At 40.7% G+C, this 27518-nt stretch overlaps 1 protein-coding gene across 5 annotated transcripts in view; it reads left to right on the top strand.

The window, feature by feature from the left end:
- Window positions 1-243: 243 nt before the first annotated feature.
- The window catches only part of LOC128252744 (band 4.1-like protein 4), a 59757-nt gene continuing 32482 nt past the window's right edge, over window positions 244-27518 (top strand). For all 5 annotated transcript variants that reach the window (XM_052980743.1, XM_052980741.1, XM_052980745.1 and 2 more), the window contains exons 1-2: window positions 244-1055; window positions 26005-26167. In XM_052980743.1, the coding sequence (XP_052836703.1) occupies window positions 26084-26167 (84 nt within the window). In that variant the 5' untranslated portion in view covers window positions 244-1055; window positions 26005-26083. The remainder of the gene's footprint in view (window positions 1056-26004; window positions 26168-27518) is intronic.

Here is a 27518-nt window from a genome sequence, read left to right as displayed (position 1 = left end):
ACCAAGCCATTAACCCACGTGCTGTAGCTCTCTCTCTCTCTCTTTCTCAATATTTCTCCATCTATACAGCCGGCACTCTTGAAACTCTCCAAAGTTGGCGCCAAAAGTGCCTTGCCGTTCCACCTACTCCACTCCGAAGCGGCAACACCATCCACACAACATGCGGTCCACCCCAAAAACAGGTTCCATCCGGGGGCTCAGCCAAACGGCTCCAAGTTAATTTTGGAGCAGTTGCTGTTGGACCGTCGCACGTAACGCACGTTGCAGCGGAATTACTTGGCTCTGATTCTATTTCGGATCGCAATTCGTTTTAAGTTTGGGTTTCGGCTTTAGCCGGCGTCTCGGTGTTTCGGATTTCTCGGTCGGTTGGGTCCGCTTGATCGGTTGGCCAACTGCAAACTCAGCGGTTTTTCGGGGCCTGCATTCGGCAGTTTGCTCGCCTGGACTCTGAACTCTGACCTCAGAACGAACGCCTAGACAATCAACTTCTGTGACTCCAAACGGGCACTTTTTATGACGGTCCCTTGACCGATTCTTAAAAACATCAACGCAAGAATATATCAAACAAAAAAGTTAAATTTTGCTTTTTTTGTTGCCGGTTTTCGGTTTTTCGCATTTCGTATTTCGCATTTCTTGAGCTTGTCGACGTCGTGTGCGCGGTCTTCATAAATAATACAAGAGTGAATTTTGCGAACGACTTGCAAATAAATAAGCATTTACGCTTTTATTATTGCCCGGCGTGTTGTGTGCTGTTGTTGTTGGTGGTGAAGAGTGTGTGTTTTTTGGAGCAGGAGTTCTGCGGAAATCGCTCCCATGTGGCGCAAAACCGGAGGAATAAAATAAAACCGAACCAAGGGTTCTCCACTTAAAAAATCATTTTTGCATACAATCAACATCTAGCCATAAAAGTGTGTTCGTTCGTCGTCCCCATAAATATTTCGGGATCCGCTGCTCTGATTTGTGTGTGCTGATAAGCCGGTGATTGCAAGGCATAAAAATCCAGCAACGAGTACCAGCCGAGTTCGAAAAAACCACCATAAAGATATCTCAAGCAGGTAAGAAGAAGGGTAATGAATGATTTGTAACTCATCACGCACATTGAACTCAAAAACCGAACCCAAAGTGCATTGACATCCCGTTCGTTATTATGCAAATGCGTAAATAGAGAATTGAGCAAGCGTGTGCCTGCATCCTGATGATGAGGATGCATCATCGTTGTCCAGCTGTCAGCTTTTTCCTCTACGATCTGCATAATTAGAGCACACAGCGAACTGGGTGTCTCTAACTGGCTCTAATGAATAAATAAGTGCCACTAATAGTTTTCGCACTTCCTGTTGTCGTCGGCCAGCAAACGGCTGCCCATCAAACTGCACTCGGTTCTTGGTTCTCAGCTGCAAAAATTGAATCATACTATAACAACATCTGCAGCACCAACATGGCAGCCAGTCCATGTTGACAATATTTAATTATGAAGCTGCAATGCCGATAACCTAACTGTCTGAGTTTTTTTTTCTATTTTTTGCACGAATTGATGCAGTTCTGTGGGCTGGCTGCACTAGGAGAAATATATTTAATTTGATTGACACTGGGAAATGGCAAATTCTTGAAAAAAACTAAAAGGAAATAAAAAATTTAATTTGATTTTTTATGAAAAAATTATTAAATTTTTAGTTCTAAAAAAGGCAATTCCAATGTTTAAAGATATTAGAAAAAGTAGATGTAGTTTGCATAAATCAACTAAAACTGGTACATTTGATGCACAATAAAAAGGTAATTAATTCCCTTAAAATAATATTCCTAAGGATTATATTATGTCAACTTAAATTTTTCTTTCTCTGCGGATAAGGCATTGTGGTTCTTGCAACAGAAACTTTAACTGATGTTGCTGTTGCCGTTGTCGTTGTCATTGTGAACATCATCATCGTTGCCATAATCATTTTCTCGCTATTTCGCTGCTCTTTGGCACACAAATCGGCATAAAAATGTTTTCATTTTGCGCATTTACTTTTTATTTATCTTTTCAGCAGAGCAAAATGAAATTCTTTTTATGGAGATCGTAGTCAGTTTCCATGGCAAATGATTGCCCAATTATTTAAGGCAATATTTTAATGGCAAACTTGTTTTGAAGTTTTTAAATAGCTATTTTGGTAAAGAGGAAAGTTCCATTATTAGTTTAGGATATGGATTTAAATTTGATTTGAAAGCATGGCTGTAAATAACATAACTGAATTATTGTCCCACATTTTATTGCCCGCCTTTGGCATGCGAATATTTTTATTTGCACCTCTCTGACAAAAACATTTCCTGTACAACAATGTTGTGCAGCGGATGCAACTGCCCCATCATAGTTCCCTTCAGATAAACATCAGCCAGACATTACGGGCAACCAGAACACTCGCAATGACTTGCGCAAATAACCAAAGTGGGGGGGAAAAAAGTGAACACAAAAATAAATAAATTTTTTCAAAGAATTTTCCTGACTTCCTCATTTGCATATCAGTGCCGGGGGAATTTAAAATCTGGAAAGAGGAGATGCCTCCGCTTGATTTCACTCACGCCGACTCATCAACTTTTAATTAGTTGTAATTTGTAAATTCAACGTCAAACACCGACCACGCAGTCAGTCAGAAGATGTCGCCGCCCTTTGAAGCTGCCGCCAAATGCGGATGACGATGATGATGATGTTGCCGCACTGACAGATTGCTGATAAAAGCCTTCCCGATTCCAATTCTCTACCCAAAAAACCGCCTGGTTAACCCTTTCAGCGCCTCTAATCGCCGACAAAGTCAAGCCACGAGTTGCGCGGTCTAACCAAGAGCGGCCAGACGCCCATCCATCAGCGATGAGCGGCAGCTGTCAGCGGGCTCTCCGGTTAAAAAGGATTGGCCTGGCCCCTAACAATCGAAATTTGACAAAACTGTTTTGGTTATAAATGATTCTTTGATGGTCATAAACGATGCCTAAAATGAGAAATTGATTTCGGTATTGAAAAAGGGGGGAAGCAATTAATTTCGAGTGTCACATTCAGCAAGAAAACAAGACTTTGAAGGTTATGACCATTTCTCATAACACTTAACTCTGCCCTGGGTCGTAAATGTACTATAAAACTATACAATAAAACTATACAATAAAACCACTGAACATTTCGAGAATGATCAGTTAAATTGGTTCAGTTGCAATGATGCCAATTACAGCGAACGCTTTTAATGATGCCAACTTTTGTTAAGGTTTTCTATGATGTCATTTTGGGGAAAAGAAAACTATAGATAAATTAACTCTTCGGGTGTCGCATTAAGCGGGAAATGTTTGCTATCCATTTCTCATATCACTAATCACTACCGAGGGTCGTAAATTTACCAGGCTGATTCCCATCTTCAGCAATAAAATAATGCTTCACCAAGTTACTTCAAGTTTTGTATCCGCGTTTTTAATTAGTAACATTATAAATGTGGCTATATATATGTATGAGTATGTGTAGGGGTTGTACTAAAAACAAAACTTTACGAGCTAATTTTATGGCTCTTGCAAATTTATAGACTTTGGCTCATGTGACACAAAACGAACAACACAGAGCAACTGGGAAAGCAGCAGCAACTTTCCAACAACCTCTATAAATCCAATCCCCTTGCTCGCAGTCGAGGCACTTAATTAATTTCTGTAAAAACTTTAAGAACAAAGGGCTGTTCTCGTTGCCGTTGCAGTTGTTCGGTTCGGTTCGTTTTGGGTCCTATAGCCTAGTTGTAGCACGTTAATTTCCAATTTCAAACGAAAAGAAGTAGGAAAAAAGTGAACAAGTAATGTCATACATAGCAGCAGCAGCAGCAGCGAAATCAAAGCCCAAAGAACCAACGACGACGACAACTTCGACGGAGGAAAACACAACAGTAGAACTAACTGCAAATTTGCAGCCAGCGCCAAAGAACAACAACCAAACTAAAAACGCAGCAGAAAAGCTTGCACCAGTTTCCCAACAGCATCTGCAAGAGCAACATCAGCAGCTCTCGAGGTTGCCGTTGTTGTAGTTGGGAACAGTTACCTGGGCGCTAAACAAAAAAGACAAAAAAAAAAGAAAAGCGGGGAAAAACAAAAAGGAAACGGGGGGAAAACTGCGCACAGTAACCAAGTGAACCAGCCTGAGAAGAGATGAGAATTTGAAGCTGTGCACGGAAAAGAACTAGAACTCAAGATCCTAGAACTAGAATACAATGCTGAAAGTATACAAGTTCTATAAAACGTATCATTCGATTAACAAATGTTCTGTGGTTGGGTTGTCAATAATATAAAATAGGAAATAAAAAATTACTTCATAAACTCTCATTTAAAAGAAGAATGTTATTATTTTCATTCGCAAATGGCTTGTCAATAACATATATTGGCAAATAATGAAGGATTTTCAAAAACTCTTAACAGTAAATAGTTATTTAGTTAGTAGACATAAACTTTAAAAGCTTTTGTAATGCTGTCAAACTTACGGAGTACCTTTAAAAAGCTTTTATGTATTAAATCAGTAGAGAAACCGAATAAAGATTATATTTTTATATTCCAAGGTCAAATTAGAAATTTTAAAACAAGCTACTGAGATGCATATATTTTGCGGACTTTTTTCTCTGTGTAGGCTTACCTTGATGCTGGCGCGAAAAGGCGAGGAAAGGCTTTAGAAAGTAGCCAAAGGAGGTGGAAGAGATAGATGGTAGCAAACCCGTTGGCAGCTTGGCTCACTTCTTGCCTTGCGTGATGCAATTGCCAGCGCCGGAGCGCCAAAAGATTGAAAGCAAACGACAGCCACGTAACTAGAACACTTGACGGTGCTGCTGCGGATGCCTCTGCTGCAACAATTTCCAATTAAAGCAGTTACTGCTGAAGTTGCTTTGGGATCTGTGAGTTGGGACTGGGGTTCTGGGATCGGGGATCTGGGAGTTGCAGTCCGCTTATGTGTCGCTTGCGCAATCATCATCCGACGGCCACTTCTGACAGCTCCAAATACTGCTCCGGCTTCTATTTGATTTTCTATTGCCGAGGCGAGTTTCTTTCTTTTCTGCGACGACAGGAAGCCATCTGTAATGGGCCTTAAAATACACATTTTATGCCCAGCTAACCATCCCCAATTAGAGCTTTGGGTTAATTGCAGTGACGCATAGTTGCGCATTACTTGGCTCGTCGGCTCCCCGAACCAATAATCCATCCATCGTCCAGAAATTGGACGCTCCCAGTGGACAAGTCGGAAGCTAACGGCAGCGCGATTCAGAGCTAAATGATCATTAGGTCTATTTCCGCCATGAGATGGCAGAGACACTTTAAGTACAGCGCTTTTCCGCGAGTTTCTTACCCTCAGTTGTTTTTTTTTTGTGTCCATAAGTAAGTCATAAAGTGGCAACTTTTATGACAACCGAGAGCGCATGTTGCACGCAATCACCTGGACAGGCCGAAATTCCAGCTTGGATTTCAGCTGGGTTGGGCCCCGTAACACATAGGACTCTCTATAAGGTAGATTTTCTTGCATTCACAGGGGCAATAGTTTTTTATGGATTTAGTTCTCGGGCCAGAACCCAACAAAAACGGATGGCCATAAAAGAAAATATGTGCTGCATGTAAGAGACTAAAGAGACTGAAGCAAAAAAAAAAGAAAAGAACCAAAGAACTGGGTGAAATCGATTTGTATACGGTATGTAGTTCTTTATTACAGTTGCGGCCAATGAAGACTTTTGTAGAACTCAGCGGAGGAGAAAAAGGCGGTGATGTGGGTGGGGCAAATGTGATTTGTTTTTCCACAGATCGAAGAAGAAAAGCGGATTTGTTGTGCGTAGTGACTAGACAAAAGCCATGATTATCCAAGGAGAAACTTACTAACTGCCCACCAAGGCATCAGAATCAGAAGCCGAGTTGACTGATAGATGGATTTCCCGCCAGTCACTGACCCACTACCCACATGCAAATGAGTGCGGGTATCTCATGGATGCGTGTGTATCTGAGAAGTGGTGGAGTTCGGGCAGAAAACTGGGTCGGGGGATCTGCAGCCAGATAAATAGTGCGTTGGCGTTGAGTGAAGTCAGAAGTTTTTCCGTTTTTGGGAATATACGAGTAAAACCAGAGAGGAGCAGCACATTCCCCCAACTTTGCTGCTGATGTTCTGTTGTTTCTGACTGAATCTTTTGTTTACCTCTCGGCTATTTTTTGCCGCCGAACACATTTGGTTTTTGTTCTACGAAAGATGCTGCCAGAAAAGCCATGGAAAAACCAAAGAAATAAACAGAACAAGCGATCTTAATTTACGTTAGCTCGTTAGCTGGAACTACCGTTACGAGCTCAAGTGCAGAAAACTGCAGCCTAGCCTGTTTTCTGTATTGTGTTTTTTGGTATTTTTTGTGGCCGAAATGCCGATACCTTTTTTGGGCATTGTACCAACGCCTCCAATGCTCCATTGTGTCTGCTTGAGCTGCGGTTGGAGGGCGCGTGAAAATAGCTAATATCTCGGCCTGGTAATCAACAGTTTGTGGTCAACAAATAACGAAAAGGAAAAAAACTTGGAAGAAAGAAGTAATGCTATTGGTTTCGCATGCTTTATTGCCAATTGGAAAGTTGGCTAGAGTGCCAGAAAGACATTGAAGCCGCTCAAAGATTGGTGTTAGAATGTTTTACGGGCCATTGTCTGGAGTTGGCCGTAATTGGAAGAGCCCGTTGTCCGCGGGCTGCACTCTATGCAAAGTCATAAATACGGCCAGAAGCCACAGCTGAAAAAGCAGTTAAGTAATAAATTGTGAACGGCAGGCAGGCAGGTTGAAGAAAATTGATTTAATAACTGAGCATCATTAAAGTGTCTTAATTGCATTCTTCAGCAAAAGTAGAGTTGGAATCGTACTCTCGGTCATTGATCAAACGTCTTTGAGAATCCATAAAATGCCGCTCTTGAATGCCAATGCCATAGCCATAATTTTCCCAGCTCACAGCTCCCAGACAGTTGTTCCGCACTCTTTTTTTCCAACCAGTCAGGTGATGCTGAGTCAAGTCAATCAATTAGGCATTTCAACACATGCTGTTTACAGTTCTAATTCTGGCAGCGTTTCTAGCGTTTCATTTAAATGCCATCGTGTCTGCAGCAGTAATGCAGCCATGATGATCGAAGGTGGGGCAAAACTATTTTAAACATGACGCTCGCTAACGATTTCCTGTTAAATTATGTGCATTATGGGCATTAAAGGGAAAACTTCTTCTAGTTAAAGTTAAGTAAATCAAAGGAAAGGGAATTGGAAACCACAAAGTAGCCATAAAGCAGAATAGCCGAAAATCAAGTCTTTAATAGCCCCAAGTCACGCTTCATCTCGAGTAATATACTAATGATTGTGTTTAGAACAAAGGCTAATACCATTTGAGAGATGCTTTCCGCTGCTAAATCGACCCCTTAACCCATAAATACCTCGCGCTGGCAAAAAGAAGACGACGGCTGATCAATAACTTCTCAGCTACTTAAAGGCCCATTAACTGTAGGGATTTTCGAGCTTGGAGAAATACCCAGAAATACCACGAATTTTCTTAGCTGGGTGCCACTTTCGCTGGAGGCGAAATTAAAAGTGTAAAGAACCTCTAATTTCGTGTCTCAAGTGCAGTTGAAAAATCAATTAGTAGCTCAATGATTAACGATGTGCCAGGTCGTCTCATCCACCCAGGGGTTTGTCCATCGCAAACAGACATTGACAGCTCACATCAACTGGAGCTCTTGGCCGTCGGTTCTCGATTCCTGATTCTCGGTTCTGGCCAACGCGTTTGGGCCCCGAGTTTGCTTAGGCCAAAGCAAGTTTCCAGTTATCTGCTAGACAGATTTGATTTATTAGCCCGCCCACCCACGAGCAGCAGTTCCACGGCAGCAACCACAGCAGCAAACTCCAAAGTTTATAAATGTTTTACGAGCGGTATAAATTTAAATTAGCAAGCACAAGTCTTTAAAATAAACAAGGGAGTGAGTAGAGAAAGAAGTGGAATGCAGAATTAAAGCTTGCCCAGGAATTTAATTAAAGATTATTTGTAGACTTTGCTGACTGTTATTAAAGGTTTTTGTCTTTGGTAAATAAATAAATATAAATTTTTATACTGATATATTTAGTTTCCAATACTTCTCTTAGGCCTTTTGAATTAATTATTAATTCAATCATTAATGAAATTCATGTATCATTAATTATAATTAAATAACCTGATATCATTAGGTAATCACTCTAAAAATGTTTGTTATGCGTGGCCATTTAAATTCAAACTTTCTGGTTCAAAAACAGCGTTTATTCAATAATTATTATTGGTTTTATATATTGGCATTTTCCATTTAGACAATTAATGTCTTAGACAAGCGACATTCTAAATTCAGGCCTGTAAAGATTCCCACTGATCGCAAGATCTTTTGCTAATGAATATAAATTGCATCATCATTTGCAGCTGAACACGAAAATTTCATTTGTGCCCAGGTTTTATGATGACGCATTAGAACGAACGCTTTTGGCGAAAACGTTAAGGAACTTGAGGAGAAAGACAAGTTTTTCGGATCCACTGGATATCTGCGATTGACCCGTACTTTTGTTGGTTACGCTCGTGCCGACAGACGCTTAACCTTGACACGGAGTTCTTTCCTGTCTTTTTCATAATCCTCTGAGGTCAAAGGGCAGCCGTTCGTTTCGGCTTGCCGTTAGATTTCGAGTAATAACAAGTTCATCTCTCGTTTTACAGTCGGTCTTCTGCTTTCTTGGCCTTTTTGTGCAACTTTGGTTTCGCTATTTTTTTTTGCTCAAACAATTGCCGGGCATGACTCAAAAACACAGCGGAAAAAATACAAAATAATCCCAACGAAATAAATGCAAAATCTTTCGCAGAGCCAAAGAAAAAGTGCGGCGTTTTTTATGATTTTGTTTGTTTGGCTTGCCTTTTGCCTCAGATATCTTGGTGTAATTTTATAGTTAGCTGTGTCTTGTGAAACGTGATGCTATTTTCTTTTGCCGGGGCTATTCTCGGTTTTATTGTTCCAAGAAGAAGGGGAGGGGGCTAAAAGAAATCATAAATTTGCAGAAGGCAAGAGTTTGAATATTTAATAAAGCCGATGGGAATCGAGGCAGGAGGTCGAAAATAAAAATTGTTTCCAATGAACGACAATTACTTTCCTGTGCAGGACTCTTTAAAAATGTATGTCAATTGGTCAATTTCCGCCCCTCGGCGAAGGTGGGCCAATTAAATGTCATTTACCTTATGTGGTGACCACCATATAACCCCGCATATCTCGACGCTCCACTTCCATTAGCCATTCGCAAAGCAAAGCAAAGCCTGTTTAAATATTTATAATACATGGGGATCCCTCATTTGGCCAAATTGCACTGTGGGGCATTTTAATTAGGCAAATGGCCGATTTGCCTTCATAAATGCAAACATGCACAAAATTAGCGAAATTATATCGCAATGCCCGCCGGGCGATTGACAGACAGACAGTTCAATCAACTCCGAGGCGCAAATTGCCAATGCATTTGCAATAGAAAATCAAATATTACGTATACGCCTTACAGCACTGCTTGCCGAAACAGCTACGACCCATTGTTGTGTCAGCGATAACCAAAAAAAGGCAAACAAACATGATGAGGACGGCGGCGACAGCGACTCCAACACCTTTGGAGTGGCAATTTGTTGGCGCTGCCATTGGGAAGCCGTCGGAAAGCAGGCAAACTGCCTTTGCTCCGGTTTGGCGACAAGCATACTGGAACGAGTGCTTTAAAAGGCAGGCAAACGCGAGCTATCGATACCCTAACCAAAGGTTAGGGCTTTGTTGCATTACCATCTGAGCCAATGCTCATATTATATATAAAATCTTTATTAAGTATAAGAGATATATAAAGTAAACCGAACATCAAAAAAGTCTTAATTGCATTATCAACTGAATTCTTGTAATATATTTTTATTAAACTTAATGTTAAACATATACTAAAAATAGCCACATAAAGATTGTTAAACCTAATACTCTTGATACATGAAAACAAGCTGCAAAGCTATTAAATAATTACTAAACTTCTTTCTTATGGTACTCAGTTTAATTTGGGGAGTTCAAAGGAAACCGAATTACTTTGCGGCGGTTTATTGCATTAAAATGTGATTGATGCGCCTTATTTGAGGTTTAAAGCTAGTTAAACTTATGTTTGGCAGACTTATTGTCAAAATAGTTTGCACAATTTTTATCTTTTTTATTTATACATTTTTTATGGATTATACAAATAGGGTTTTTTTTAATATTGTACAATTTTGAACACTAATAATTCTGTGAAGTATAATTTCGAATAGGGTATTTAAGTTTCAAAGTTAAGCCAGGATTATGTAGCTACTGCTTGGCCCGGTCTCAAACCCGTTGTGGTCTTTAGTCTATGACTCGAGCAATCAATTGCCAGTGGTAACAACAATGCAGGGTATACTTGAGTGGAAAATCAGCCACCGAGTATTTCAAGAACGGCTTAACGGCAGGGAAAACTTTTGCATTAGCAAAAGGAAAATAAGCGAGGAAAGGTCACAATGAGAGCTGCTAATAGCTGGCAACTTTTGAATTGAGATTGCGATTGCGTGAATGCTTTCAGACTTTCAGACGTGTTGCATTGCAGTTCCGGCCAACTTGAGCCCAAGTCGAGGGTACGATTTCATGTCGTGCTTCAAATGTGTCAAATGCAACGATGGAAATATCAGTAATTTGAATCGCTTGCAAAATTTCCATTCGCATTGCGCAAAAATGGCAACGTCAAATATTGCGCACACAAACAATTATTTGGAAATGGCAGTGGCCGTAGTTTTTGTTGTCGTTGCCAAGTTGGCCATAAATTGTAACAACTGTCGTTTGCATATAAGTACGAGTATATTGAAACCAATGGAGCTGCACATGGATGGAAATGCAAATGATCAGAGAACTAGAGCACAGGATTGTGGGACACAAATGCCAATTTTCAATGCGTTCATTGAGTGCTCGAGTGATGATGAAATGAATAGCCTTTAGATGAAGTGGAATAAATCACACAGTGAGAACATATTAGGCATTCTAAGTAAATTGTTATTTAACACTGTAACTTTCGACTATTCCAATAGATATGTCTTATTTTTTTCTAATCGTACTCAGTTTCTTCAAGTGTTCTTTATCTTAACATTTGCTTAACTTATTATAACCAAATCTTGTTTTGTTCTTTGAAGCCCCTGGGCAAATACACTCAATTAATTATTCATTAAACATATCCTGTCATGGTTTCTATTAACTTCCAACTCTTTGCCGACCATTCCCAGTCACAAATCAAACATATCCATCGCTCGCCATCCATTCGCCCCTTTAATTAGACACAGAAAATAAATTGAATTAACAGCATGAGCGTAGAAAGAAGCGAGCTACATAATTGCTACCATGGTCAGAAAATGTTTAATTTGTTTATTTTTCGGTTTTTGGGCCCGCTGTGCTCGTACCGCAATTTATTAGCAGGCCGAAAGAGGGAAACAAAAAAAAAATAATTGATTGATCTACCAACTGGGCAAGGTTCAATCAAAATGTGTAATGAACAAGCCGAAAAAAAAGGCACGGAAAAAAAGTTAAACACACAAAATTCTCACTGCAAAGTTGGTTTTTGGTTTGGTTTCCATTACGCTGCCCGTTGCTCGTAGCGGGTTCTCATTTTAATGATACAATTTAAAATCAACGCAGACTCATGATTTTGCATATTTCGAGCATTAAACTCGCCTCGTCTGTGCGCTGCTGCTATTCTTGGGGAGAGCATAATTCAGGCATGGTTACCACAATTTCCCAGCTTCCCAGTAACAACAATCAATGCCCGACCCCCGCTGTGATTTGACCAAAAAAAAAGAGAATAAAAAAAAACTGACGGACCGGGTCTCTAGCTGCCAAAGCCATCAAATAAATAACCGCGGGACCCGCAGTAAAAGAATGGCAAGCTAGAATGGGTGTGTCCTAAACGCCTTATTTGGAAAAAAAAACAAGGGAAACCCAGAGGAAAAACATTTTGCCTAAATGGCGAGACATTACTTTTAATTAAAAGCAACGTCGAGCAGTCCACAAAAATTGAACTTGAACTCCACGATGAGTTTGGGGTCCATGGACACATGATTACCCATAAGCTGACATCACAGAATGCGCTGCCCAGTTCCGACTTTAATCAGTTGGCCACGGCAACAAACTTGCTTGGCTGGCTGACATCTGATGTTAATTTGCACTGAGCGAGACATTGAGCATACGCAGCGTTGTCCGTCTGTCAGTTGGTTAATTACCAGCAAGCGAACTTTACAAGCCATAAAGCACACACGACAACTCGTAATGTATACATTTTAATCGTGAACGCATTAATTAACTACATGTAAAACCACCTTCATAGGTGTAAATAAAACAAGAGTCGTACACCCGATAATCAAATAAACCAGTTTTGAGCTTGAGAGTTATTCCAAATGCGTTTTAATAACCCATAGTCTGTCTGGGTCGTCGATTCCTGACATCGACAAAGACCCACGCCCGATTTCCCAGCAAGTAATTAGCATAAAGCACGTGCGCTTGCCTCATTGGCATGCCAATGGGCCTTCCTGGAGGTGGATACTCGTGGCTACCTGTTGGTGGCCATGCCCAACTCGCTCGACTCACAGGTGCGTACACGTCACGCCCCTTAAAGCAATTGGGTGCTGTACATGGCCCAAAGCATTTGGCTAAGCCCGGCTCAGCTTGGCAGACATTTGCACAATCCATTTCAGTTCATTCCGTTCTGCTGCATTTCATTTCGGACTTCTCTGCCGTTTGATTTATGTCCAGCGGCCAAATCACATGAATCACATCCAAAAGAAAACCACTGAAATTTTGTGGAGTGCCCTCCAGTTTAGAGCGGTTGATATCCTTTAGTGGAGGTGTGAGCCAAAATGTGAACATTTTTTAAACGATTTTTAAATATATTATAAATCAGGGTAGCAAGATTTCAAGGTATAGAAATAGTAACAGCAAGAGAAAGTCCACTAGCCTCTAAAACAACCCTAAGCTTTAGAAATGCTATTAAAAAGGGACAAACAGGCCTTTAAAACCACCCTATTAAATTACTATCGAAAAAGGAAAAAAATGAAATTGAAATAGAATTTTTGGTTTAATAAAATCGTGTTGAAAAATTGCTGGGGTTCTCACTATTATTAAAAACTTCTTATACTCATGGTTAATGCTCTAAATACGCAGATTAATCATGTCCCGACTCCCCAACACAATTACAGGGTACGAATGCCGTGCCACGCTGACGTTTCTAGTGCAAAATCTCGACACAAATAAAGTCAGCGAGGTTATTTACCAGGTATTTCGGGAACGGGAAAACGGGGGAGCGGCAGAGATCATTGCATTTATTGTCTACCTGCAGATTTATGATCATGCAACGAGCGTGCCGCTTCCACGGCACCTACTCCCATTCCATCATTGTGGTGGGGTTTTACTTCAGATTCGGCTATTGTTGCAGATACAGATACAAGTCTTTGCGGTCTATGTCTGTCCATTTCACGCTTTGCCAAATTGCCAACTTGACCGGCTCGAGATGAAAAACAGATAAAGTAATGAAAATGCGGGCAGGCGTTTGCCGTCCAGCGCGCTGGCATCTCGGCCAGTACGGCCCGAACATAAAATGTTATTTAAAGCGAATTTCGGGGCACAATTTGTTGTTAATGAATGTACCTTTACGGCACTGCCGGCTCTCGCTTGCCACAGATTTTATTTTGCTGATTTTTTCAAGCAAATTGCGCCCACAAATGAGGCACAATGTGCGCCCGTTAGCTGCAGCCGTGCTCATGTGCTGACTTGTGAAAGTAAGTACCCCAGCTGGATCGGATCTCTATAGATCTGGCTTTGGCCATATATATATAGCGAACATAGCGAACACCTTCCATTCAGTGGGGCAACCTGCATACGCCGGCAATTTCGTGTGAGCCCGCAACTAACCTTCACATAAATTATTCCCATCAACAGCTGCAGATACGAAAAGTCGACGGAGGAGGAGGAGGAGTAGGAGTACTCCAAGTCGGCCATCCAGGCAGCAGTTTAATGTTTAAGACATCGTGATTAGCTGCAGATATCTATCTGGCCAGCAAATTACATGAGGCAACGCCTCGGGAAACAGAGAAGAACATGCAACATGTGAATGCAGTGAAATGAGGTGTCGAAACGGTTGTTAGCCGTTGCTTATACGCCCCGTGGTACGTGGGAAATAAAAGAGAACTAAGGGGTGACCTTGAGTTAAAAATATTGGACTTTCTCCAAAGGTCGTTATTACTCATTTTCAATCTATAGGTCGGCATTGATTGTAACAGTTTTTATCACGAATCAAATTAGTTATATTATTTACAAAAAATTATATACTACCAAAATAGAAAAACTTTGAACATTGAGGGTAGCTAGTGACATTTTAAGAATGCTGTTGTAGGTATATTGTATTTGCCTCCATGATTACATCATACTTATATGAAGCAGTCGAAATATTTACTACTGAGTTCGCTATCATTGTTGTATGGCACTTGGAATATTTTTTAATGAGACCCTCAAGTTTTACACTTTAATTGGCTGCCAAGAACCCATGTACACAATTATTTGCGTATTTATTGTTGGAAATCCATAGGACATGCCAAGCCCAAGCCCATATTTTTCGGCCATAGGCCGCGTGTGTCTTCGTGTACTGGCAATCATTTCGATAACACTTGAATACAAAATGAGGGTCATTAATTTTATAACAAACTATGTTGGCTGTTGGCCTGCCGTGGCAGCCGAGAGGCACACTTGAAAAATCCCCATTTCCAGATGGGGATTGCGGCTTATCCGCCTGCCAATGTCGCCTGTCCGACAGTCAGTCAATCATAACCCGTTTCGGCTGCGAACTGCCTTGGCGAACAAATCAGAACTTGTTATCGTTCCGAAAAGATCTCTAGGACCAATAAAATATATATACAGTCCACCTCTGCCTTCTCGGCTTTCTGCCTGCCATTCAGTGGAGCTATAAGAGCTATGGAGCTATGGGGCTATGGAGCTGAAATTGTCAGGCCTTACGTGTTCGCCCATCAAAATGCTGCACGCCTCATCAAGCCGACAAAAAAGCAAAGCCAAGAAATCGGTGACACTGTCCGCTGGATATTGCCATCCAGCAGCAGTTTAATTGCATACACTGTAGTGTCATTTCCATTTGAACTTGGAGTGAGTCGTGGTGGTGGTGGTGCCGCTTCCATCCTTCTTTTTGGGTCATGTCAGGCTAATCAAAGAATGGCTGGGTCACGCCCACGGCCATTTATCAGCATCAGGCACAGTCGTAGTAGCATTCACAGGCGCAGGCGAAGTTGGAGTCATCGGTGTCTTAGGCTCAGATGTTGCCTTTATTAAAAGTTCCTTTTCTACTGCACACAGAAAAACCTATGAAAACTAACGTTTAATATTAATTATTATTAGGCAACCCTAATACAAAAATGAGCTGGAAGGAATGTTTTAAATTTTGTTTGCGTTCAAATTTAGTGTTTAGTGTTTTGTACTCTATTACAATATTGACGCTCAAGTTTCACCCATTGCTATAATAATTAATATATGCCTATAATTTTTTTTAAATTGATTATTTTTGGAATAGACCTTAGCATTTCTAAATTTCATTTAAATTTAAAACATTTTGTAGCATTGGTGTTGGTACTTAAGATATTTTTTTCTGTGTACGAATACACATTTTTGTTTAGCTGCGGCCGTGGCCAAACGTGAGCTTATGGTTTATGGCGACTTAATAAGGCTGTGACCGGCTATCAGCCTGTTGCCCCGGCTAACCACGATTGCAGCCCTGTCGGCATCTCCGGCTATAATGGCTAATGGTCGGCGAATGAGGCAGAGTGGATGCCGCGCACATTAGGCATAGCAGCAGCAGCAGCATCAGCAGCCAGGGAAAATCTGGGGAAGCTATAGAAGCTCAGGGATGCCGCATGATGATAAACAACCGAAGCGTTTTAAACGGCTTCATTAATCTTATTCAGCTCTGCGCTGCGCTTGTCTATTAAAGCCTTGTAATGCCTGCAAGAACCCAACTTCCAACTTCCAGCATCCCAACTGATGATGCGCAGCTGTGGCAACCACAATCAGCGGGCTGAGGCTGAAAATCTACTACCTGTCAGCTTCATGTCATTCCCGCATTTTATGAGCTGTTGCTGGAAGCTGGATCTGGAGTTGGCCAGGAGAAAAGGGGGTTTCCTTCGAATAGAAGTGGCATTGACATTGGCGGATATGAAGGGAAAGGACTTGCGGTGTAACTGTTACTGAAGACTGTTTACCGGTTACCTGTTCACCAGTTACCAGTTACTGTCTGTAGCAGCAGTTTCATCTTCTCGAAAAAGTGCCAGCTTGACGTGTTAGGCAATAACTCGCCTTTTGAACAGAAGTTGCAAATGGGCATTTTCCTAGGGTTCCTTTGTAGTGCTTTGAATAAAATTAATATCCATAAATCAGTCTATTTTTATTATTGATTTCGCGAACTTCCTTTATACTGAAGGCGGTTTTTTAAGTTCTTTGCTCCTCTTCTCAAACTCCTTTTTATTGACCAACAGGCTTCTCAGATTGCAAGTGGCCAGTATTCATTGCCAAGCCGCCACCTGCCTCATCACCATCATGATCAACATGACAATTTCCATGGGCTTATCATTTCATAACGAATTTGTTTTGTCAGCCAATAAATTATGAACAACACGGCGCTGGTCGTCGGTCTTCCTACGAGAAACATACTCTGGCAAACCCTGGCAGCATCCACAAATAAACCAAGAAACAACTATGGTACATCATAATCATCTAAGCAACGTCATTGGGAGCGGCGTAAAAAAGGCGATGTCTTGGACTTTATCGTGAGACTCGTTGATTTACTGGCCCGCAGTTTGTTTAGTTATTAGCTTTTGCCCTTTTTGGCCCAGAACAAATTGCATTTTGATTTATACGGACGGAATGAGGATGGGGTTTATCATCTACATGCGACAAAGAAAAAAACAGACAGGAATAGGCAGGAAACGAGTGTCAGACGGCCGCCCACATCAAAAGGCCATGAAAATCGAAGGGGAAACTCCAGCCACAGCCAGCATTTCCCGGCCAATACCGCCACATCAAAGGGCATTTAAAATTCAAATAGGTAATTAAGTAAAACGCATAAACCGCACAACACGAAGCCAGTCGATTATTTACACTCGACAAGAAGCGTTTGCCACCGGCGGAGGTGAAGTATTCAGTATTCAGATTTCAGTGTGTCAATCAATTTGCCTTCATCTGGCTTCACTTTGCGTTTCCGTGTTCGAGAGTGCAGCACACCAGCACACGGCAAAGTGTATTAAGTAAACCGCAAAACGAACGCTTTACTCAAACACATGGTGGGTAAAATACGGAAGGGCCAAACAACTTGAGTGCCGCATACAACCGCCGGTACACAGCACACAAAATTGTAATTGAGTCGTAGCTGAGAGGGGGATTGAGGGGTCTGGGTCTGGAAAACCAGGAACCGAAATCCCCAGGCCCCAGATCCGGGCTCATTATGGCTGAAAGAGCGCCAAACCGAACCAAACACAAACCGTTGAACCTACGAAACCAGAAACAAATCCGTAACCAAAACGAAACGAAACCCAGCCGTCCGTAAATATTTGGCCATCCTTCGGCCCTTGCTCTACTTTTCCCATTTGCTGCAATTAAATACATTAACGAGGGACATTTTTTGCTGGCTAAATGTCGGCATGGCGGCCTAAACTGAAATGTCTGCTGACCTGGTTGTTCCACAAAGGCACTTTCAACTTTGCGTGGCGTTTTCTACTGGCTGTGTGTTTGCCACTGTTTGCAGTCGTCCAATTTGTTGATTAAATTTATATCGCATAATGCCGTAAAGGGATCTTTTTTTATGATGGCTTCACTCGAAATGTCTGCGGCTCTTATCGACTGTCATCAATCTGAGGTTGTTTATTGCTCAACACCCCCTGCCAGTGCACCGCCTCATCCTTCCTTCCTTGTATATTGTTTTTGACAGCTGACATGTGGCAATTTAAAAAAAAAAAACGAAACTAATTCTGGGGCTTAATTACCACTTTGGTTATAGGTGACTCACAATGGGTATCTTCTTTTGACACTTACATAAATGTATAAAAATGAGGCTTTTAAATAATGCGATAATCAATTATACACAAAAGTATAAGGGAGATTTTTCGATAAATATTGGTAAAAAAAAACCTTGTCGAATTTATTGAGAGTGTAATCTAATCGGATTGCCTAATTGAAGCGATTAAGTGAATGAAAGTTAACCAACTCGTTTTTCACTATAAAAATTATGCAAATTGATTCACAATATCTGACCCGCATTTATATTTTGTGTGAATGGTTCGCTGAACTTGCCGCTTTCTCCGATTCTCTATTTAACTGAGATGCTTCACAGAACCAAAGAAATGGGTCAATGAAACGAAACCTGTTGGGTACCAGATACTCGTACCGTATCAAACAGTGTCAGCTGACTGGGAATTCAAAATGAAATTCTTATTTATGTGCAAATGAGCTTTGCCATTTGACACTTTTGATTTGGCCGAAAACGGATTTTATGGCCTGGCATAAATGTGTGTGCTAATGGTTATGGGACCTTTTCCCCGTCTTGGCATTCATTTTATGACTTGACTTGACCGCCTGAATAGACTCTGATATGCTTTGGGCCATTAATGCAAGGGCCAAATGTAATGCAAGATGGAGTGTTCGTTTTGGTGGCCATAAAATACGTATTTTGGAGGAGTGGTAGGTGGTTAAACATCAACTAAAGCGGTGCGGCTAATTGGTGCCATAACTTATGTCTCGTAGTTGGCAGATTGCTGGAATTTAAGCACAGAAAAAGTACCAGGTGGCGTCGTGGAAGAGGAACAGTCACTCAAATAAGTAAATTGGATTACCCCCGGCCACAAGGCAACTTTGCCTGATTGCCTTGTGGATTGGGGACTCTTATTTCCTGGGCGCTGCTCCACCTTCTTCTTTGGATCCACCATTCACCATCTCCTCCCGAGCTGTTCTATTGCTGCTATTCCTGCTACTTTTACAGCTCAGCTGACAATGTTGCCAATGTTGTACGGTAATTTTACATAAAAGCACATAAAGTGCAATGTTTGATCGTAAAACTTTTTACGACATTTTTCCTGTGCGCGCATATATAAAAATGCCTTTCAGCCAGCTGACTCCTCAGTGGGTATTTTCCTTTATCTGTTGTGGCGCTTATATTATATTCCCTCCGCCCATTTCCGCCTTCTTTTGCCCCCAGAAATTGTTTGCTCATATAAAATTTGTAACACGTGTGTCGGAAGGTGGCAGTATTTGTAGATCCGGGAGGTAAAAGTAGGACCTATGACCATCCCTCCTCTTTGCATTTCTATTTTGGTGCGTCGGAAAATTTATGTTGGCCTGGTTTATTGTTTGGCAGCAAGTGAAACACTTGGAGAGTTGCTGCCACCAGTAAATCGAACGAGAAGTAAGGTGGGTTAAGCAGAGTCTTGGAGGCGGAATAGTCTTGGTAATTCACCAGGTAGCTTGGCCTCATAACTGCAATTGCAGTTTCCGTTACCTTGAGGTGCAGTCTGCAACGTTTAAGCACTCATAAAGTTAATGACATGCAGGGAACACACCGGGCGAAGTCAAGGAAACACCCTCATTTACCCAGCAGAAATGCCTGGGATTCCCATTGTATCTCGGCGGTATGCAAATGCAACTGTCCCATTTAGTTGCCTTTGGATGGGAGTCATTAAAAATAAAGTAATTTTCACGCATTTCCCAGACCGAATAGAAAATTAAATAGATTTTCTGCCACAGTTTCGCATCCAGCCCACCATCCTACATTAAAGAAAAAGAAAAGCTAGAAAGAGTATTTTTCTTCTTTATTAATAATTTTTTTTGCACAAAGGGGTGAAATGCTGCTGCAAGAATGATGATGTTACCTTAGGCTACAACCGCACGAAGAAATATGGCCAAAGGCAATGGCATACCCTTTAAATAAAGAGCGTATACCCACTTTGTAAAGCACTGTTTGGAACTGAAATTCAGTTCTGTAATCAAGTATTTACCTAACCGCATACATCTCGAATGCATACACTGCACTTTTGTAGAAATTATTACAAAGTCATGAACACCACATACCCCCGATTTAACTTTTCAAAAGAAGTGTTTACTTTTCGATTTCTATAAAATATTATATAATAATAATATTAAAGAGTCGGTGGTAAAACCAAGAAATTTTCGATAATTAGAAGGACAAAAAAAAACTTGAAATCTTAGCTTAATTTTTCTAATACATAAGAACTTAAAATCCTTTAAGTGTATGGCCTTAACTCCAGTCTGAACTCTAGTCGGCATTTCCAAGTGCAACTGCAACTGCAACTGTGACTACGACTGCGGCTATGGCGCACTTTAAGAGAATTTCATTTGTCTGCAGCGTCAAGCACTTGACAATCACTCACGTAGCTGTGCAGCTTCCTGTCGCCCCCTCCGCCACCTTGGATTTGCCTCCCTTTTGGGTGCCACCCCCTTGGATTCCTCCCCTTTGTGGAAACCCCCTTGATAGTCCCGCTCCCTTGGCGTTCGTCTGGGCTTTGGCTTTAGCAGAGTCTGGGCTCTGTGCCTCAATTCTAGGTCTGAATTGTTGGCTGCTGGCTGTTGGCTGGTGTTAACAAGTTCACATGCAACCGCTTAAATATTAACGCACATACAACGCGACACACGCTGATTCATTGGAGGCAGCTGTCGTTGTCGGCAACTGTAAATAAATACTCATACATCACACGGTGCAAAAATCTTGTGTGTCATTGCACTCGGCAGCCAGGACTCAAACTCTAGGAGCGGAAAAAAATTTAACGCAGGACTGTAGCGACTTTATTGGGGGCAAGAATGCAGCGAAATATTTGCCCACAAACCGCTACAAATCATTAAAACTCATCGAAATGCCAGCGAGGCATAATTAACTACAACTCAATCAGTCAGGAGTCCGAGGAGTGGAGTAAATTTAAGGTATGGGAAATGAGGAATGTCATTCCGGGGCACAAGCGACAATGCAATTAGAGCCTGACTGGCTGTCTTGGTGGACAATAATCCAATGGGTTCCACCACCGGCTTATTACGTGCCCAATATACAAGTGAGAAAAAGAAACTTGCAGGCTGTGCATCTGGCTTTGGCTCTGATTGTGGCCCCCGTCGAAAGTGGGCGCCAAGACACGCCGTAGACCGTGTTAATTGCTGCAAATGCCTCAAGGTATTCCAAGGCCCACGCCCAACTACCCCTTGCCACCCCCTAATTCCTATCCCACTCTAAGGACCATATGTTATGAGGCAATTGTGTGTGTGGTGGCTGTAAAATTTATGCCCGCCTGCGGATTGCCAACGTGATTTTGCCCAGTTTGTGGCTATGGCTGTATGCACAAGGAAAAATTGCGTCCATATAGTTGAAGTTCATATTCATTATTTTTAATATAACAAAAGCAAGTTTCTAAAAATGATTTCAGAATACTCCTAGTTCAAAAATCCAGTTAAAACCCACCACAGAATTAGTTGATATTGAAAACAATTCATGTTTCTAAAACAACTAAAAGTTACTTTTAATGGATAACGAGTGATCAGAATATGCTTCTTTCACCTGTACAACTAAAAAACTTCATCATTTAAGACGACTATTAAAATAATATTTTTAGGACATGATTATAAATTCAATACTAATTCGGACTACCATGTATTGAATTCTAACAAATTTATAACTAGTAATTCATTGATTAGACTAAATATGTTATTCAAGGCGAGTCATTACAATAAATAAGTTATTCAAGGCAAGACAATCACGTCAAAAACTAGTTTTAACATTTTTCTCAGTGCACATCTGGGCATGCATATTGCACCGAAGGAATGAGCTGGGCTAGCAAATTCTTGGAAATTAGCGCCAGAGTCAGAAAACGAGACGAGACAAGCTGGCGAACAAATATTAAGTAATTTTGCGCACGCATACCTAAAGAGGAGATTCGAGTGTCTTCGAATGGGGATTATTTTTCCAACTAAATCTAGACGGGATTATGTCATTGTGGGGGACTCAAGATATACGCATCACCGAAGAACCCTTTTACAATCTGTCAGCTTGGATTTTTCCTGAAGTCATGGCATGGCATGGCCGCCCTTCCATTAACTCTTAGTCATTTGCAGTCTAGGAAAAACAAATGCCTTTGCCCTTGGCTTCAATTTTCCAGCTCATTTGAGGGTAATTTACATCTCACTGCCCACCGCGCCCAAAACCAATAAGCTCCTCCATTTCGTAGTCAAATCAGCCAACTAAAAAAAGAGTAGGAAATCAGTTCCTGAGGGCAGGGCTTTAATGCAGTCAGTATATGTATATTCCTCTAATGCCCGAAACCGGCGCGCATTTAATCATCATTAAAGTCTGAAAGTCTGGCACTGGTTCAGGTTCATGTCCATGTCTGAGGTTTGGCAAAAGCAAAAGAAATCCTTCCAAATCCGAATCCCTCTCCCTTGGTTCTCACCTTTTTGCCATTTGCACTCTTCGATGCTTTCACGTTTTTCATCATCATTACCAGCAGCTTCTACGCACACAGCAAGTAATAAATAATTTCGTTTAGCAGACGAAAAACCCCACTCTTTCTCCCCAACCAACCAGATGTAGTATATGTGCTGAAAGTTTGTTTGCCTTGGCTGGGGTGTTACTTCCGCAAACATAAAATGGCATAAAGAGGAAAATCGGGGATGAAGGGTCTTATGATCCATTGAAATATGACAAAATGCTGTTTGAGACATTTTCAGTTATTGATACGCCCGTCCCTCCATCAAGCTAAGAAAAGCAGAAAATGAATGCAAGTAGGAACCAAGCTTTATGATGATGTGAGGGGTAGAGTTTAGGGAAAAAATTTTATTAATATACCAGACAAAAAAGAGGCAAAGGAAAAATAAAAATAAAGACCCAGCAACGGGAAAGAAAGTAGTAAACTCCCCCCGCAAATTGAAAGCAAAGTTTTGGTCTGATAAATAGGCAAAAGGAAGGTCGGTTTCTGCCAAATGCCACACGCACTTTATCACAAATCAAGCCAAGTTTTTTCCGGTGGGGGGAGGTTTTGGCCAAAAGTCACGCCCACCGCCCACTGCTGTGATAAATTTGATGCGAAAAGAAATTATGAGGGTGTTGCTGGCTCAAGAACCGATGCTGATGTTGATGATGTCCTGTAAACACAGGCTCGGGCATAAAGATATGACGCTATAAATATGCCGGGCGATAAATTTCCACAGTGTCATGTGAAACGGCACAAAGGAAAAGGACGCGGAAAACGGGAAAGCGCTGCTCAAAAATCGATCAATGGCATGTTTATCAAATGGTGTAGTGGCGGGATTTTTGGGACCTATTTCGCACATGGCCTTGCGGTTAAGTTGGCCTAAGTTATGGAGTTTGTTGAACATTTTTGATTTAACTTTTAAGCGATTCCTAAGATGTGAAAGGTTCTTGGGGTTAGCCAAGTAAAATGGGAAAACCATTTTGTAGCAGAGAAAATAATTTATATATGAGGTATAACAAATAAGAAATAAAAATTGTGGTTTTTGGCCTAAAGATACTTTTAACAGAAAGGAAAATTCCATTTTATCGTTTCTAAACTAATACGTATTTCGTAAAATATATTGAAAAATGTTTTGTTAAAAATAAATTTGAGCAGAAAGTAAAATGTGCCTAATTAATATGTAATATATATATATATATATATATATATATATATATATATATATATATATATATATATAACAGTTATAGTTACTGTTTATGCTTAAGAGGTAAAAATTTTTTTTTAAATTAAATTTCTATTATTTCTGTTTAGAAACCATTTTCAATGTGCACATCCAGCAGAAGTCGATATCTGTACAAATTTCAGAGATCGAACGTGGTGACTCTAGAAATAGTTAACAATACTAAAATGTATATTACAACTTAAAGCCTTTAGAATCCATTTTCATGGTACATATCCAGCAGGAGTCTATATGCGAAAAATTCCACAGTGTAGTTTCCTAGAAACCGAACATGGCAATGAATCAGTTTATGACCTTACAAATTGCTTTCCATTTAAATGTACATAATTTCTAGACAGGAGCTAAACGAGATGAGCATTAAATTTAAGAAAAATGTGAAAAATGCCATCGTAAAAGTGCGGCACGTAAATGTAAATTGTAAATTCCGCTGTGCGTTAAGGAGCTGGCTCTTGTGGGTGGTGATGGGTGGAGCAACGGAGAAGTGGCGGTTAAGTTGAATGAACTTGCGTTGTTGCATGCGTTTGGCTGCAATTAAAATTACACGCAGTGCATTCTCCATTCATAGTCGCTGTCATTCAGACTCAGATTCAGAGGAATATATGCATTTTAATTGATGTTGCTGCTGAATGTTCATGCTGCTGCTGCGTTGACAGAGTGACCAAGTTAAAGACAGATGTATGACAGATGTCAGTCAACTTGGCAGCCGACTTTCCATTAATTAGGCATAATATTTCATTAGTGTAATGAGCGCCAGGCAATGGGAAATGTGCCATCCACTAGCGTCTAATATCAGCCGGAGCACAAAAAGCAGGCAACCACTATCTGCGCTCAGCAAACCTACACAGAAACACAAATTGTAGACAATGTGATTAGTAGATAGTTTTGCATATAGACATATCATTTTGATATATCAAAAAAGTCAAAACCCTGTTACCGATCAATTTAATTATAAAATATTAAAGTGATAAAACTTTTTGATTAAAACATACATTTATTAATCAAGTAGGTATTGTAAAATCTTCATAGGAACATTTATGTTGATACACATTTGAAATTTTTTCAATTTTTCGTTGTTTCGTCTTTATATTGATACTTGTGATTTAAGAGAATTTTGGACATAATAGAGAAGAACATTTTGGTTTTTGATATTAAATTTATTTTTATGAAACTGTTTTTCTATCTGTGTTTGCAAAACAACAGACTTTAGGTCTGTCCATGTGAAATGTGTGAAAAGTTGCCATGTTTTTCAGCTGCACCTTTGCCGGCGCGCTCGCTGCCTTTCATTATGCGAGTGCACATTAATTAATTTGTAGTTGCAGCCGCTATAAAAGGAGTACTCTTTTTCTTTCTCCGACTGTCGGCGAATGTTGTGTGAAGTTGCCGAGAGATATCAGCGAAATATGTGGAATATACAGCAGACACTGCCGTGGCTTAATTTGTTTGGGGCTCAAACTAATTTGATGGGCTCAACACGATTGAAATGTTAGTCTTTAGTTTGGGTTTTTTTTTTGTACAGAACTCACAATCTTAACTTGTTAGTCATTGCTTTACGGGGGCGTCACATGCAGTTGTCCATCATACTTAAGTGTGCTTAGATGTCGAACTTTATCAGCCGCATTTCTTCTGGCGGGGGTTCTGATTCTCCAGTGAATCAGGTTCCACTGTACCGGGAATTTAGTCATGATGATGGCTTTAAGCCGACCTTAAGCCCGGCGCTTCCTCCCCTCTCATCACATCGCACTATGGCTCTAATGACATAATCTGCTTTTGGCCAACACACACACACAGTCACAGAGCCCTTTAACTAATCCGCTTAAGTGACTTTGTTGGTGTTGTACTGTTGTTGGGTATGCCGTAGGTGATTCTTCTCTGCTTTTTCCACTTCATGCATATTAAACTTATCGCTGGCAAACAACCGCAATTATAAAATTATAATGATAATGCTCGACTAGGGAGCGGCAACCGCTGACAGTTGGACTGTCATTGCTGATGATGATGTTGATGTTGATGTTGCTGATCTGCTTGCCAGATAAACGACCCCGAAGCCAAAAGAGTTATTAAAACAAGGCCTAATAGGGGCTTTACTTTGGCTCAAATGCCAAAGATTTTTACTTACATACAAAGGCAACCAGTTTGCAGTTGAATTACCACTTATTGTTAGCTAATTAACTGCACGATATTAATTGCCACTTTCTATATTTTATTTATTGCAGAAAATGTCCAACAGTCTAGGTGGCAACGCGGCGTACACTTAATCTTGTCAAGGGGACAAAACGCAAGGCTAAAACAAACATGAACTGCCTTTGTCGCCCGTCACGGATTATGTCCGTGCGCATTAATTTGCTGGATGAAACCGAGTTTATACACGAGATCAAGGTAAGTCAGCCCACAGCTCCCTAAATAAACATGGCCAACTCTTTCGCTTTCTCCCCTATATTATCATCATCATTGCATACTTTGCACGTGCCTTGGAGTTTTTTGGGGTGCCAACCACCCACCATCCTCATCAATATTTAGTGCAGGGCCTTGTGACTTGGCAAACATGCAAAGTGTAATCATTCACACGTCTATAGCCCACAGATGTCTGCTGTTTTTCACCGCCTTTCCATCTCGTCTCTTGGCTTAAAACTGCTCACGTTTGCCAAATTAAATGGGTCGCCGCCTGGCGTGTGTATCCCTTTGTCTCCATTCATCTTGGCTGGGAAAAATTGTGCTGATTTGGCACGCCATCTCATAGTTGCCATCCACTGTGCGGGCAAATGAAATAAATTTTTGTGATTCTTCTCCACGCTGGATGGCCTGGTTTTCTGCTCTTTGATTTCAGCAAACCTTTGCAAAATCTTGTCCCAATAAAAAAACCCCACATGTGCATGAAAATTCCCAGCCAGCATATTTGTATTTGCCTCTCTGGCTTTTAATTGAAAAATATTCCATTTCTAAGAATGAAATCAAAGGGCATAAATCATTTATGAATGTTTTGTGGAGAAAATTTCATCAAAAAGCTATAAAATAGCTCGATGACATCAAGTTGACATTGATTGTGGATGAATCACATACATAAGGCATTCTCTGAGCACTAAATTGCCCTGAAAACTAAAAGAAAATTGAATTTGCCCTACTAGGAATTGTATGTGAATGCTTCAGAATAGTATTGAGTTGATGGAGGTACAATTGAATGACCAATTAATAAATGGCAAAGAAAAATGAAATCTATTGTAAATAAAATTCTGATATTGAACCTTATCTAAACTACAATTTAACTCAGTACAAAAATAACTTTTTTTTAAGGTTGTCCCTCATTAATAATTCATCGACCGATTTTCAACCGAGATAAGATTCAACTACAACATTTTACGCGTTCATATTCAATGCAAACTCTTGTCATGTCCGATGCATTGCGCCTGTGAGGTCTACGACATAATTAGCAGCGACTAAAAGGGCCGCCAGTTAATTATGCAGATGCCGTAAAGTCGGACCTTATATATTCTATATAAGTTGAGAATGCAAGTGTGTGCAGAGTAATTGGACCAGTTGAGCGTGAATCGCCCACGGGCGACGAGTGAAGTGCTTACTGATTGATCGGCCGACGGTATGGAATCGGGAATCGGGGAACTTAAACTCAACTTAAAGACGACAGACTTGTTTAGCCATTCCGGGAACTGAATAATGACACAAGAATCTTGTGGCGTGAGTTGCATGTGCAGAAATTGGAGCACGTAAAACGCTT

The sequence above is a fragment of the Drosophila gunungcola genome, chromosome 3R, assembly GCF_025200985.1.
Source record: "Drosophila gunungcola strain Sukarami chromosome 3R, Dgunungcola_SK_2, whole genome shotgun sequence".
NCBI lineage: Eukaryota > Metazoa > Arthropoda > Insecta > Diptera > Drosophilidae > Drosophila > Drosophila gunungcola.
This window is presented reverse-complemented; position numbering and strand designations above follow the sequence as displayed.